The 15307-nt window shown below is 42.4% G+C and overlaps 1 protein-coding gene across 1 annotated transcript; it reads left to right on the top strand.

Moving 5' to 3' along the window:
• Positions 1-4831: 4831 nt before the first annotated feature.
• On the top strand, positions 4832-13812 carry LOC104617259 (glycerol-3-phosphate dehydrogenase [NAD(+)], cytoplasmic-like). Its single transcript, XM_010282523.1, has 7 exons — positions 4832-5004; positions 6902-7042; positions 8270-8408; positions 10203-10315; positions 11848-12081; positions 12232-12338; positions 13716-13812. The coding sequence occupies exons 1-7, from the start codon at positions 4897-4899 to the stop codon at positions 13810-13812; spliced, it is 939 nt and encodes a 312-aa protein (XP_010280825.1). The 5' UTR covers positions 4832-4896.
• Positions 13813-15307: the final 1495 nt, after the last annotated feature.

Below are 15307 nucleotides of genomic sequence, written 5' to 3'. Positions count from 1 at the left end.
GGCTCCGCAGGGTCTCCGTGGTCCTGAAACCGCGGCCCCGGTCCCGGTCTTGTCCTGCCCCAGTCTTGTGGACTCCTCGGGCGGGGACCCTCGTCCCTGAGAGATGCACCAGCCAGAGAGAACTGGAAAGACGTGGGGCTCCTCCATCTCTGAGCTGTGGGAACCGCTGAAAGCCTGGTGACAGGACGGCGGCGTTCCGGAGAGGGCCAGAGCCGTGCCTCTGCGGTTGCGTGTGCCTGTGGCAGGGCCCAGGCAGTTCAGATGTAAGCACCGAGCAGTGAGGAGAGCAGTGATGCTGTTTGTATCCCTTTGAAGAAACCAGGGCACAGGCTTCAATTTAAAGCCATGACTTACTGGCACCTTTCACTTCCATCCTCCTCAGCGTGTTGGTTTGCATTTTGGTACAGACACAGCCTTGTATGAGCATTGGGTTCAGGTCCCCGGTTTATCCTTATCCCCCTTCATAAGAACACGTCTGCCGCTGCTCAGTTCTTTCTAGCCTGGACAAAGGCATGGCTCTCCAGAGCTCCTTGGGTCTGACAGACCCCGCTGAAGTCAGTAAACCCCATCTCACTGGACTTTGCATGTTACTTTTCTTACAGTTTATGTAAGCTAAGCACAAACAAACAGACCAACATGTATGTGCATGCATGTGGGATCAGCAAACTCAGCCTCAGGGTAGTTCTGTGGATTGTTTTTGGGCAAAGTCCTGAAGATTTTTAAAATATCTGACAGCTAAGTGGAAGCAAATGCACAAAAAAATCAATAGGTGAGGGAGTGGTTGCTTGTGAGCTGCTGAGAACACAGCATTGTTAAAGCATGGCTCTTTGCTTCCCTGCCTTGCAAAACCAGTCTGCTGCTTTCTGAGCCCCCACGTGCATGCTCTTTCCAGATCACAGGTTCTTTGTGCGTGACATCTCCCAGATACAGCCTTTCATGTGTAACTGCACAGCTGAATCTTCTTCGGGAACTCGTTGTCGCACATCTGGCTTTCTCTGGCCGCCATGGACGCAGTCCTGCCCCATCATTTCTGCACCAGTGCTTACCCAACTGCCGCTTTCACCATGTCGTTCCAGTGCTTGCATCCCTCCTCTGCCACCCTCTTCTCCCTCACCTTAATCACAGGCATCCAAGCCTGTGCAGGCAGCTCATCGTCACTTCGAAGCCCCTCAACAGCCATGGCTGCACCTCTGGGAGTCAGCTTTTACCTTTGGTCAGCCCACAGTGACAGCCTTCATCATTCTCTTGCTGCATCCTCAAGCAAGCACCTCCTGCCTTTTCCATAAGACATTTTCCAAAGCCACTTAGTTGTCTTCCTTCAGATCTGTACTTCAGAAAGTTCTCTTTTTTCACATGTACCTACAAACTTGGAAAGAGTTATGCCACAGAGCTGGAGAGACCCCAGCTCATTTGGTTCTTCCTTGTACTGCCTGGGTCCAGCTCTTGCTTCCTACCATATACACAGACTGTAACATCTTTGGGAAGGAGAGAAACATTGTGCTCTGCTGGTTAAATCACATCTATTCATAGCCTCTGTGGAGGCACAGGTTGCCTTAGCACAACATAGAAATATAATGTTTATCTTTGGCAAACATTTTTTTTCTTACGTTCCTCCTGAATATTTGGGTGACAGTTCAGATCACTGCTCTCGAGTCTTTCCTGTGGCTCAGAAACGTGGTTGACACATGACGCAGCATGTTGCAATAGCTCATGTCAGCGCAGAAGTTCAGCAGGTCATCCGGACTTACTAAGTCAACGCAGCCAGGAGACTCATGGGTGGTGTGGTTAAGTGAAATGCTGCACTGCATTTTGCGGTTGCCGGTCAGGTGCAGGAAGGTTTGTGTTTACATTAATCATGGTTCAGTTAATCTGTTTTTAAAAATAGAGGTTTAATTCACTGCCGGATCCTTCAGAATCCAAAAGCTCTCCTAATATTCTTAGATTCATTTGGACTGCAGAGTCCTCAGCAAAGATCCATCTTGAACTAGGTTCTCATCTTCAATGTGGACAGATGGGCAGACTATTTACAGCTGTGCATTGAAGAAAAACAAGAGACAGTGGTCATAAATTGAACCAGAGGAGGTTCTGACTCAACATATAAAGAGAGGAGAAAAAAACACCCTGTGAGAATAATAAAGCATTGGGGCAGGTTGCCCAGAGAAGAGGTGGTCCTTGGAGGGTTTTCAAGACTCAACAAAGCCCTGAGCAGCCATCTGAACTCAGTGTTGTTCCCACTTCGGAGACCTCTCATGGTCCCTTCCAACCTGAGCAATACTATAATTTTAAAAATCTGGGGTGGTTGGCTAAGAAAAAGACATAGAGGAAGACATGATCATCTTCAAGCATCTGAAGGAGAAGAATAATATTCCACCCTTCTAGAACAGAAATGGGCTTAAACTGCAGTAAGAAACACTTAGATTGACAATGTGAGGATGATCTTCCTAATGCTAAGGGTAGCAAAGTCCTGGGACAGGTTGGTTGGGGAACGGAAGAGACCTGCAACTGCTGCGGTCTTTAAGACCTCCTCAGAAAAACTATTAGGAACAGCATGAGTATATTTGACTGCCATTTGCGTAGGGAAGGGACTAGCTGCTTCATGGGGTCTGTTAAGCTCTATTTTTCACCAGATCTGATGCATGCCACAAACGCTTTCACATTTGCATATTTAAATAATGGGTCTTATTTGAGTTATTCTACATCAAAGCTCTCTCGTTACACCAATAGGAAATCTCCAGATAAAAGCTTTCTTTTTCTTAGCAATATGTAAATCACTTCCAACATGAATTAACATAGTTGGGGAAAAAACCCCAGTTGGCAGTTTTCACTTACTTTTAAAATTATCTAAGTGGAGCTATCTGCCTTCTATTAATCTTCTCTAAATTGAGTTTTGGAGAAAACAAAACCATGGCAGAGTCTTTATCCATGAGCGTCCTTGGTTTTGTTTGCATAAGCAGCCCTCTTCTGCCAAGCCTGTGTAGTTTACCGAACACCGCCTTCACAGACAACAGAGTTCTTCTTCCCAAGGCTGATCAGCAGTGACTGAATTTTAAATTGACTAAGTGGAACAGAGCATCAGGTTTTGAACTGTTTGATGGTTTTGTGGCAAGGTACTTTCCCTGATGACTACTCAATGTCTTTTGAACATTAAACCCTTTCTCCTCCAAAGCTCCATTCATCTGAAGAGGAACCAAACAAAAAATACTGTCATTTATGGACCTTTATGCCTGAGATACCTTCACCGATATCTCGTCAATAGGAAAATACTTGAGTGGCAACATCCAAGTGCGAGCATAATGACAGCTCTGCTGGAAGATCAGATTTATCTACTGAGAGTTGCAAGTCTCGTTCAGGATTTCAGAGGTTAGAGCTGGAGTCTGCATCTTTCAACAGAAAAACATATGAACTTGGTACATAGCTAGACAAGTTATTTTTATGGATAGCCTTGAGGACTAAGTTCATCGTCCAGGTTGTGCTGGAGTCTCAATTTAGATCTCAAGTTCAACTGTAAAAAAAAAAAAAAAAAAGACTTTTCTTATTAATACACATTTCTTGTGTGGAGCCAGAATTCATCCTCAGCTCAAGCCTTGATTGTGCTCTCTGTTGATAGCAGGGCAAGAGAACCAGAATGTAAGTAATTCTATAAATTATATGAGTGTACAATATGACTGCATGCCTTTTTTTCAAAAAAGCAGAACTCTTAGGGCAAAGGTTCACCCCCTAAAACATTTCCCTAAATATTTTAAAGGGCCAAAACCGATCATCCCTTTAAAAAAAAAAAAAAAAACAAAAAAACCCAAACAAGCAAAAAACCCCAAATGAAACAAACAAAAAATGCATTACAACAGCTCAGGATATAGCATATAGTCAACACTGAGCAAAGTGAAACCTGATCTCAGTAGGACTTCTTTCTCATTAAAGATTAAGATTAAGCCCTTTATTACTTATTGAGAAATTCAGCCTTGTGCAAACCTGTTATATCAATAACATGGTTGAGCCAAGGAGAGCCAGTCACAACATGGTTTTCCTTTGAACCATTGACAGCCTAGACCTACCTGGACTTCGTCTTGGACATACTCGAGACCTTTATCAGTTCCAGAAAGCATATCACAGCTAAATCCTGTTCATGCTCCTCATTGCAGGTGTGTTACAAGAGCTCCAGTTGCAACTGGAGCTCCTCTTCCAGTTGTGTTAGTAAAATGGCCAATACTTGAAACATCAAAGTAGCATTAAAATCGAAAGAGGAAACAGAGGCGTAAAAATAATCATCCATCCTCCCCATGTAATTTAAAGAGCAATAAGCAATACTTCCAATATTTATATTGTTTGTTTGTTTTTAAGAAAATAACAGTTCCTGAGGATTTAGCTCTTACATAAAATCTTTACTGCAACTGTTTGGTTATTGATAGGAAAGTGGCATGCATCTATTTTAGATGAGATGCACACAGTCATTCAGCACTGCTTTACCACCTGGATTATTTTACGTTTGATGGTTTTCAGAAAAAAATAATTTATTTGAGGACCAAGAGAGATATTAATCCCAGATACTGTATTTTTACTGCTGTTGATGGTACACCACACTCCCACTCTATAATCTTTGATATGACAGTTATAGTTATGTTTTCTCAGGTTCTACTTTCTGTGTTTTTAAACTGAGGGGTTTTGATGGAGGGTAGGGGGTAAAGCTTTCTCATAAATGTAGCAAGCACCTGAACAGCTTTATAGCACAAGCCTTTTATGAGTTATTATGTTTAACGTAATTTGTGTTTACAATTCACAATAAAACTATTTGTTTTTTATTAAGTATTTAATCTTTTTTCTTTTTAAAGGGGATCAGCCATAGCAAGAATCATTGGAAAAAATGTCCAGAAGTCAAACCGATTTGATCCTACTGTCAAGATGTGGGTATTTGAAGAGATCATCAATGGAAGAAAACTCTCAGAGATAATCAACCAGGAACATGAAAATGTTAAATATCTGCCTGGACACAAGATACCCAAAAATGTGGTAAGTTGTTAAAAAAAAAAAAAAGTCACTGAAATATTATTTTTTATAAGGGAGGCAAGATCTGGCAAAATTAAAACTAGGAAGTAATTCACTGCTTCATTCTGGTTTGCCACCTAACTCACTCCAATATTGGCAGAGAACTCACTGGAATATAACTTGCTTCGTGACTTCTGCTTGTCTCATATGTCAAACGCAACTTCAGCCGCCCAATGGTGTCGGGTGCCGGTAACGCACCGTCCTCCTCTCCGGCAGAAATCAGTGTAACTCTAGGAATGGCAGGCAGAGATTTGTCTACACAGGGCTGAGAGATTTCAAACCCACAGCGTCTTCTGGGAGAAAAGGGAAAGCTACTGCTCTCCCTTCTCCTAAAAAAAATGAAATCAACAGCACAGCTAACAGCTGGGGCTTACAAGGAGATGAATAATGAGCTATTGGCTCACAGGGGATTTCGGGATAGCAACACACTGCTATAATTAATAAAATTCCACCAAAAATATAAAGTATTTAATTTTCATGAACATTTAAAATACCAAATTACGCATCTCAAATTAATCAGCTTAGCTAATTTACTGCTACAGAAGCAAACAAGGTGAGGGATTTTAGCTGTTCAATATTTTGCCAAATGCCACTATTTTGTGAATTAAAGAAAGTAGCGCCGTGTTTCTGGAACAGTTGCAGTTGTAAAAGGAAGTTAAGACACTGCACGTGACGGGTCTCCTTGCTCGGAGAGTGGTGATATTTAGTACTCCAGTTAGTGCTGTGATTGCATATTTGCACTCCTGTGGTTTGAACTTGGCACGCAGTTCTCCTGGGTTACAACTGACTTGTCACTGTTATTTTTACAACCCTCTAGAAGAGCAACAGGCTTGTCATCATCACTTGAGATCAGCCTCACCCTGTCTATAGCAAAGTCTGAGGCTTTACCAGCAGAAATCAGTTGGTTGCCCTAAAGCCTGGAGGGACCCTCACATCTTCACCTCCGACAGAGAAAAAAAAAAACAACAAAACAACCTAATTTTTTCCTTGCATTGCTCTGCGACATTTTGGAGCTAGCCTCTGCCCCGCTCCCACTTTGCTGTTTGCCTGGAGAAGCAGCCTTGCTGGCAGCAGTTCTGGTTCTCCCGCTGGGAACCCCGCTTGCTCCAAGGCTGCGAGCTCCAAGGCTGCATCCCAGGGCGATGTTTTCTCCGGCTGCAAACTGCTTGTGCTAGCAGGCTCACACTCACCTGCTGTTGCCTCGGTAGCCTGGCTTGAACTGTTGTTCTGAGTAATGCTAGTGTTTGGGGGAAGGTACAGCTTGCTAGTTATTAAGCATGTAGTACAGGTTTTCTATCTATTGGTCAAGTTACTACATATTTAAAACAAAGACAATGTTTAAATCCCCCAAGATGATGATAATCTCTGCCTTTTGACATAGTTAGTTCCTGAGTAAGTCTCAGCTGGTGACCTATGGAAACTAAAGACTGCCAGAAGAGGCTCTGTCTCACAACCCCAGTTTGCTCCTGTGCTCTCCAGTGCTATCCCTCATTCCAGAAGAACCCTATGGTTTTGCTCAGTATCTTCAGGAACCACCTGAAGACGCTGAACCAGCAAAGGGGCTTCTCAGGATGGTGGAAGTTTAGCAAGTATATCATCTTCCCCAGATTATCCACACAGGGCTGGGATGGGAGGCAAGTTAAAAATAAAATTTAAAAGAAAATCCAAACCTAAAAAAGTTCGGCTGCTTTGGGTATTTCAGAAAAGAGCTGCAGTTGCTCGCATGAAGACCTGGCAGCTACGCAACAGCGCCAGTTAAAATTATTCATAATGCATCTGCAATGGCTTTGGCACGCTGGTGTCTTGCAAGGTGTTGAGGATTCTTACCTGGGACTTATTTCAGTTGTCACTCTTGTCCCAGGTGGCTGTACCGGACGTGGTCGAAGCAACAAACAGGGCAGACATTTTAGTGTTTGTTCTGCCACATCAATTTGTTGGACGAATCTGCGAGCAGATCGCAGGCCAGATAAAACCCGGGACAATCGGGATTTCACTGATCAAGGTAAGTTGTCATCTCCACAAGACTCAGTCTGTATGGGGTAAATAAATACCGTCAATTTAAGGGTAGGGCAGCTGCACGCTCTGCATAAACAGAAGCATTTATTCCTGCAAGAGTTAAAACTCACGCAGCCTCTACCAGCCCTTCTGCTGCTCACACGGCCATGGAGAAGAGAGGATGGGGCAGCCCAGCCGGGCGAAGAGTAACCATCTTTGCCAGCTGTCTTTAGCCTGGATCGGTTCCCACTTGGACCAGCACGGAGGTGAAATGGGCAGAGAGAGGGCTACGTAAGCTGGTGCTGCTGCCAGAAAAAATACTCATCAGACTACAGCCTCGATTAACTCTTAACTGGAAAGAGCGCTGGGTCAAAGTGCCTCTTCCAAGTATGTGCTAAAGCTGTTCTTGGCAGCATTAAAACGGCACAATAATGCTCATGATTTTGTAGAACTGGAGCAATTTCAAGCTGGCGTGAACTGAGGAATCTCTTTTTAAGGTTAGAGGTACCAGATTATCATAATTAAAAGGAATTAATATTTTAAGAGAATCGCAAACTCAAAGCCAGAGGCAAAGCATGGGAATATAGTGTACTGCTGCTTCTTTTGACTGTATTACAGGAAATAACCAATTTAAAATTGTAATGAAAAAAATGTATTTTGAGTATTTAGACTGCAATACCAATACCAGCTCTTCCTCCCTCCGTTTTTTCTCCCCCTATAGAAATTATCTCACAAGCAGCAGTACACAAACGAGGGTGGAAGAAGGCAATTCCTGCAAATTTACTTCTTTCTTTAGCTTAAAAAAACCCAAGACAGTTCAGTATACTCTTTAAAACTAATGAAGCATTCAGATTGATACTTAGGTCTTGCAAAAAAGCCACTGCTTGTAGGCTTAATTTAAAAGCCTGGTTCTGTACTACAGGAATTTAACACAAAGGAAAAATAGAGCGTCAAAGAAAGTCTCGGGACAGCAGCGGCGGCGGCTGCGAGGCCTCTTGCAGGGTTACCTCAACTGTTGCTACCTTCTCCCCAAACTTGCCTTGAATTTGCAGTTACCAAAGTACAAACCCAGAGCATTTGTATTAATAGCTAATGCTAGTGACTATAAGACTCAAATCCTTCCAATTAAAACCAGAGCGCTGCAGGCAATAGGTCACCTTCTGCTTTACCAGTGCTCTATTGCTGTCATTTTCCTATTCTAATAACTTGGCTTTGACTATCGTCTCTTATTCAGGGGATCGATGATGGTCCTGATGGCCTGAAGCTCATCTCTGACCTCATTCGAGAGAAACTGAAGATAGAAATCAGTGTGCTTATGGGGGCCAACATAGCCAAAGAAGTAGCTGATGAGAAGTTCTGTGAAACCACCATTGGTAACTATTGCAAAGAGCAAAAGAGAGCCGCTAGCTGTGGCTTAACTTCGCCTGTGGCTGGGCAACAAGATACCTCTGGAGCTAGCGGGGGGATGCGACGGGTCCCCCGTGGCTCCCGAGCGGTGCGGTGGGTGCGGTGCCCGCGGAGCTCATTCAGGGAGGCAGCGTGATTTCCAGGGAGGTTGGTGCTGGCAGGATTAGATCCAAACCGACAGCGGGTTTCGGTGCTGAGAGGTGATTTCATCCATTAAAAAATTACAGCTTAATCCTGTTCCTGTAGGGGCTGGCAAAGAGCCACCTTTTATGTCTGTACAGCTCAATGCTGAGTACATTGGCGGCTGATACACTATACATTCTAGAGAAGTGTAATCAGAAGCTCATATGTGCTCACACTCCCCGAGGTGTATTTCTCCATCTTCAAATTTCTTTGTTGGGGAAAAAAAACCCAAACAAACTAAACCCAAAGAACAAAAAAATCCCCCAGTAACATTCAGTTCCTCCATCTCACTCAGACTGCTTGCCAAGACATAGCCTCAGATCCTCCCAGAACTACGTCTGACCTGACATGGAAAGTTCATCCAGTAGTTTTTAAATCCCATTGATTTTTAAAGTCAGCAGAAATTCAAGTTACTTCCATAGCTAGGGAAGACAGAAAACTAAATTACTGTTGCACTAATGTTCCTTTGCCTTGCAAATGTTAGAGTAACAGTGAAAATCATATCAGCTGGGCATTTGTTGCTGACAGAGCAACAAGGCACAAATAGGACTAGACACGATTAGGAGAGTTGAGCAATATTCATTTTCTTGAGGGGAGTTTAACTTCTGCTGGCCCAGTTTTAAGCCATGCTGTGATGATGACTGTGCAGAGAGCTTTGCCCCTTGCTTTTGTCCTCGTGGAAAGCCACACAGCACAGAAACAGCCACCTCAAAGGCACTGGGTGTCCCCCAACATCAATTATTGTGAAGGACGAGAAGCAAACCCAAAGTTTCTCGCGAGACGGGGCAGAAACTCCACAGCTACCGGCGTGCCATTGCCCAGGCTCTTTAATACTCAAAAGCACCGAGTGCCCAGAACCCCTCCAGGAGCAATAGCTGGAAAACACTACAGCTCCTCACCACTGAGCTCTCCCTCAAGGAAACCAAGCTGCCTCATACGAAAATGAAGAGAAACTCCATTCAGAAGTCTTTGCCCAGCTGGCCAAGGACCCTCTGGGTAAAAGCAAGCCTCATCCCCTTTGCTGCTGAGGGCTCTCCACCCTTCCTCTCAATACTTAGGGCGAGCACTGTAATGACATGATAATGTAGAATTGGTCACAAAAACGTTCCAGCAGTGCCAACCTTCAGCTTCACTGTCTGTGGATCTCCCTGTAACTGGGAACTAATTGGGCATTAATCATTTGTGCCCCATAATAATACTTAGAAATTACACCAGTTTACGTTTTCAAAGCAACAATCGTACTGTTGTGCTCTACAAAGCAATTTGTAAATATTATCTTTTGCAGAGTTTGTGGTTATACAAGCTTTCTCAGGCAGAAAGCTGCGTGAGGGGCTCTTTACTTTTAAGCTCTTTAAAGTGTTATTAAGTGATGCCTGGTCAATGCATGGCACTTGCATGCAGTTAACACTGGCTTGCAGCAGCCGGTACTGCTGTCACACAAACCTCTTGTTTAGCAACACCCAGTTAGGTTTTGTGATCCCAGTAAAGTGGTCCCTGGGACCTTATTTCAGGTTTCAGTTAATTGTGTGTACTCTGCATTGCAAAAATGCTCTAACTTTCATCCTTCCTTCCCACAGGGTGCAAAAATGAAAACCAAGGGGAGATCTTTAAAGAATTAATGCAGACCCCCAATTTCAGGATTACCGTAGTGCTTGACTCTGATACAGTGGAGATTTGTGGAGCCTTAAAAGTGAGTGGTTTCAAACCAAAATGTTTTTATTAGGGCCAAATTCTACCCTCACGCAAGTCTTCCGTAAGCCACAGCATCTAATATGAGTCCTGCCACTGAACAATGAGTGAGCACATACAAGATGTTCGTGTGCCAATTTTCCGATCTGTTAAAAAGGGAAAATTTACTTAAAAATTGAAATGCTTTGCCAGCAGTTATAAACAGCTGTACTTTTACCTTTATTTAACCAGAGGCACCTCTGCTTCTGAGGGCAGAATTTAGTCCACTGTATTTTCTTGTCTGCATATGGTAAGCACATGGAACAAAGACTCTTACTACATATAGTAGCTCCCACTAATAATTTATTTCCACGGTTCCAGGTGTAACCTGCTAGAAAGTTTGTGTCTGAAGCGATGCTCTGTGTTGGCAGCACGTCTGTGTGGCATCCAGCAATGCCCACATCGAGATCCCAGACCGGGTCAGAGCAATACCAAAAATCACCAAGTTTCCAATGAGAGGCCCCTTGAGTGAGATTTGGAGATTGCTTTTAAATGTGCTGAAAGCGACTCCAGCCTGTGATCCGTCATACTTTTTTATACATTTAATCATTTGTACTTCAACAAGTCACCTTTCCTTGCGGGAGCGGGGATTACTGGCTAGGAAAGAATTGGTCCTGTTTAACCTTACATACAAGAAGAAAAATTTCTTTACATACAAAACCAAGTGCCCCTAGATTTTGCTTTCCTGACACCGATTGGAACTGGGGGCAGGCACAGAGGGGAGAGAGGTTGTTTCTGTGTTGCAGGATATCTTTGCTGCTCTTAAAATCATTGTTTTGGCATTGCCTTTGCTTTAAAAAAAAAGAATCTGCACTGGGGCACATACATATCTGGAGCAAACACTTCAACAGCAGCACTAGGTGACATATTGCTCATATACACTTATTTAGGGACTTACTTAGGGTCTGGGAATTGGGAGATGAGAAGGGACGGGTGCAGGACAATGGTGAGGAGTTGTGAAGATGTTTAGGATCCTGAGAGATTTGTTTAGAGCTGTAGAAAAGGGCAATTCTACTGACCATTTTTTCAGGGAAAACCAAAATTTGATCTACTGCAGCATCAGTGCATAGAACCCATGTCCATTTGAATTAGAGACCCACAGAGAAAACCTGGAAAGGCGTGACTCCGTGTGGGATATTTTAAAACAGATTAAACCAGAAATGTCAGTGAGTCCCAACTTGGAACTAGCAGAAAAAACAAACATTAACTGCAGACATGCTACGTAATTGCAATATTACTATATTAAACAAGTTACTTTGATTTTTGCCGATGGGAATAACAGAAGATACTCTGTAATAATCTTCTAGAAGCCCAGCTACTTTTCGTCAGCAGTAATTAGCTGTCTACCTTCTTCGTAACACAAACTCATGGCCATGGGAAGTTGAGACCTTCTTCTGGTGAACGGGGTGAAGACAGTTTTGTAGAATTTTCTTGAACCGCACGTCTTGCCTGACCGTTTCCTTCCCTCTATATTTTGCACTAAACTGTTTTTAGAACATCGTAGCAGTGGGAGCCGGGTTCTGCGATGGACTGGATTTCGGCGATAACACAAAGGCAGCAGTTATACGCTTGGGCCTTATGGAAATGGTGGCCTTTGCCAAGATGTTCTGCAGGGGACCGGTATCAATAGCCACTTTTCTGGAAAGCTGCGGGGTCGCTGATCTAATCACTACCTGCTACGGGGGACGCAACAGGAAAGTAGCAGAAGCCTTTGCTCGCACAGGAAAAGTAAGGAGGATTTTGAAATATTTTACCCTAACGCATGAAGAAATCCTTCTGTGTTTTACAAAGGCATCATTAGCTGTTTACCTTCTTGATAACTGCTGGTATCACAGCAGCATCCCCTCTGATCCAAGTAATCAGTCTCCTCTCTTCTAGTCCATTGAGGAACTGGAGAATGAGATGCTGAACGGACAAAAGCTGCAAGGTCCTCAGACCTCGGCCGAGGTCTACAAGATTCTGAAACAGAAAAATATGCTCGATAAGTAAGTGCTTTGATTTAAAAAAACCAACTGAATCAATAACAAATGATGAGTGATTCATAACCTCCTTAACAGTACTTGTGTTTAATTATCGTGTTCATTTCTGCAACAACTCTTTTCTGTATCTTGGGCCACCATTAGAGTTCAGCTTAGCCTGACTCCTCATCGCCGTGGTCAGTAGAATAGGATGAAGGCTAAACAGCGTTAGAAGAAACAAGCCACAGAAATATAGGAAACAAAAGAAATAATAATCCAAAGGAGCTACCCAGACATCCCTGTCCTAAGTAAGATTGAAGGCCATACAGCGTCAGCTTGCAAACATGATCAAGGGTTTCGTGGCAGGGACCCTTTTCAAGGGTCAAGGGGTTTCTTGTTCTCGGTGTGTCACCGTTACAGCTTGCAGCAATACTGCTCTCAGTGCAAGGGTTAACTAGGTTCTCTCAGTATAAAATTTGGGAGTATACTCCTAAGCAAAAGGCTTTATTCGCATTGAAAAGGTAACGTGCCGATATCAATGCTTTAGTGCAACATATAATGCTGAGATAAAAAGTACTTCTAGTTCTTTGGGGTAATGTAAGATTATTTATAATTTGAAACCTTCGTCTCAGCTTGCACAATAGACGAGCTAAACTTCCCTCCATCCCATTCCCTCTCATACGTTAGCTATACTTGGAGGTCAAACACTGATAAATGAATACTTAAAAAAAATCCTATTAAAATTGTAACAAATCTAGAAGATTTGAGTGGTATTATCTTTCAAAAATGAGAGAAAAGAAAAGCTCATTTTGACAGGACGTGAACTTTAAATCAAAACTTGATCTAATAAGTATCTCTGTAATTGCACATACTTACACACTCAGCTCCAAGTCTTTCAGTGGACTCATTTTTTACCACATAATGACTAAGATAGCTTGCAAAAGGAAAACAACCCTTTAAGCCAGGAAGAGAAAATTATTAGACATTTTCATTCTTTTTAGTCTTCTAGATCTCAGTAATGGATATAAATAATATATGCATTTTGCACACAGGAGGAAAAAGGGGATATGCAATTCAAGACTTTTTCCAGTAAGTTAAAACATTGGATAGGAATTGAAGCTCCAAAACAGCTCTTCTCTGCTGTCACCCCCCAAAACTGCCCCTAGCTCCTCTTAAGTGCCCTAATTTCATTCCTAATACTTTGTTTTTATACTGGTGATTTATAGTTTTCCAGCAAAGGTACCTCCAAGTTAAAATTATATTGTAAAAAGAAAGAGAAGTTTTCCACTTTTCTTTTAATGTAGCATACAAAAAAAGAAATATTTTTTTTTCCCCACTATAAATGGAATGGAAATGTTTCTATAAACTTTAAAAATTATTTCCATTGCTATGCACTTCTTTTAGGTTTCCATTATTTACAACCATCTACAAGATCTGCTACGAGGGTCAGTCGATCCAGGATTTCATCACGTGCCTGCAGAACCACCCAGAGCACATTTAGAGATCCGCTCTCCTCACCTGGTCACGTTCTCATCTTTCCGGGACTCCTGTCCACTCCACAGCAAATAAAGCAGAGCAACAGGTTTGTGTGACAACACTTGCTGTAAAAGCAACAGAGAATGTATTTCAGTATCCTCATTCTGGGGATAAAAATCTGCCTTTGATTTCAACATTACACCCAAGGAACAAGAAACTAATGCACAATTTAACAGTATTTGATCTGAGTTAGTAATGCGGGCATTTGCCTGAACTACTTGTTGATTGAAAACAGTTCCCCTCGTAATTTCCGAAACAAGAGCTCAATCAGCTCACATGAACCTCGACATTCTCCCTACTAATATTACTTAAAGAACAGCACAAGATGCAGAAAACCAGAGAAATTATAGTAGTAAAAAAAAAAAACACACACCAGTCTGACAGCAGTAAGAGGCAACCACGTGGGCAAATGTTGGGTTTCCCTAATTCCCCTGAAACACAAGTAACACATTTTATATTTTGAGACATTTAGTCATTCCTTGATTTTGTTTCCCAGTCTAAGCCTCTTTGGAAAAATTGGTATAGTTACTGCGCTCAGACACACATGAATGTTCAGCAGAATTGTAAATAAACCAGTTTAGCGGGTGGGGGGAAGGAAAAAGAAGGGGGTTCTGGGTTTTTGTTTGTTTGTTTGTTTTAAATTCAGGACACTAAGAATCCTCAGTAGTAGTCTGACCTTCACTATACTTACCGTATTCCGTTGAAATACAGAAAAAAACACATACATTTATGTTAGCGTCAGGATTTCTCAGCACGGCATAGTCATTAGTTGGTACTAGCCAAGGGGGGAAGAGCTGGAGGTTGGGAAGGAGGATGTATGCACGACTCAGCTGGTCAGCTTGCGCAATGCTGTTATTTCAAGGACCCAACAAGTAACAGTGAAAACCCCTCTGTGATACTTGACTTTTTATACATGCCTGAAAATGACCGCTATAGACGCACAGACATCCTGTAAAATTGCATTTGAAACCAGGCTGCATTTTAATGCCACCGGGAAACTCCCCTGGGGTGAAGCAGTGCAGCTCCCCGCGTCTTTCCCGGCTGCGGATTAATGCCTTGATCCTGCTGTAGCTTAAGCAATGCATCTTACACTCCAGAAGAGAGAGATCTCTATCTACTTTAGAATTTTAAACAATAACTGGTTCATATACCAGGGTTTTTTTATTTTGCTACCAAAGGCATTAATTTTAGAAACATAAAAGTTTTTAAACCTTATGGCTGTATTTGGGTAACTTTACATACCTGATGTTTTTCAGCATTAAAGCTATCTATGAAATGAACAGGGGCACATTTTATAAGCTTTAATACCCTTTTGAAAGGCTCCTATTTTGAGACACGGCAAACATAAAGGAAGAGTAACCTACTTTTGCTTTGCTTTATCCGATTTTCCAAAATAGCAGAGAGGAAGGCAAGTGTTTTTTTGTTGTTTTTTTTTTTTTTTTTTTTTTTAAATCTATGTA

This window comes from Phaethon lepturus, unplaced genomic scaffold, assembly GCF_000687285.1.
Source record: "Phaethon lepturus isolate BGI_N335 unplaced genomic scaffold, ASM68728v1 scaffold34142, whole genome shotgun sequence".
In the NCBI taxonomy this organism is placed as follows: Eukaryota; Metazoa; Chordata; class Aves; order Phaethontiformes; family Phaethontidae; genus Phaethon; species Phaethon lepturus.
Note: the sequence above shows the minus strand (reverse complement) of the source record. Positions and strands in the feature narration are given on the sequence as shown.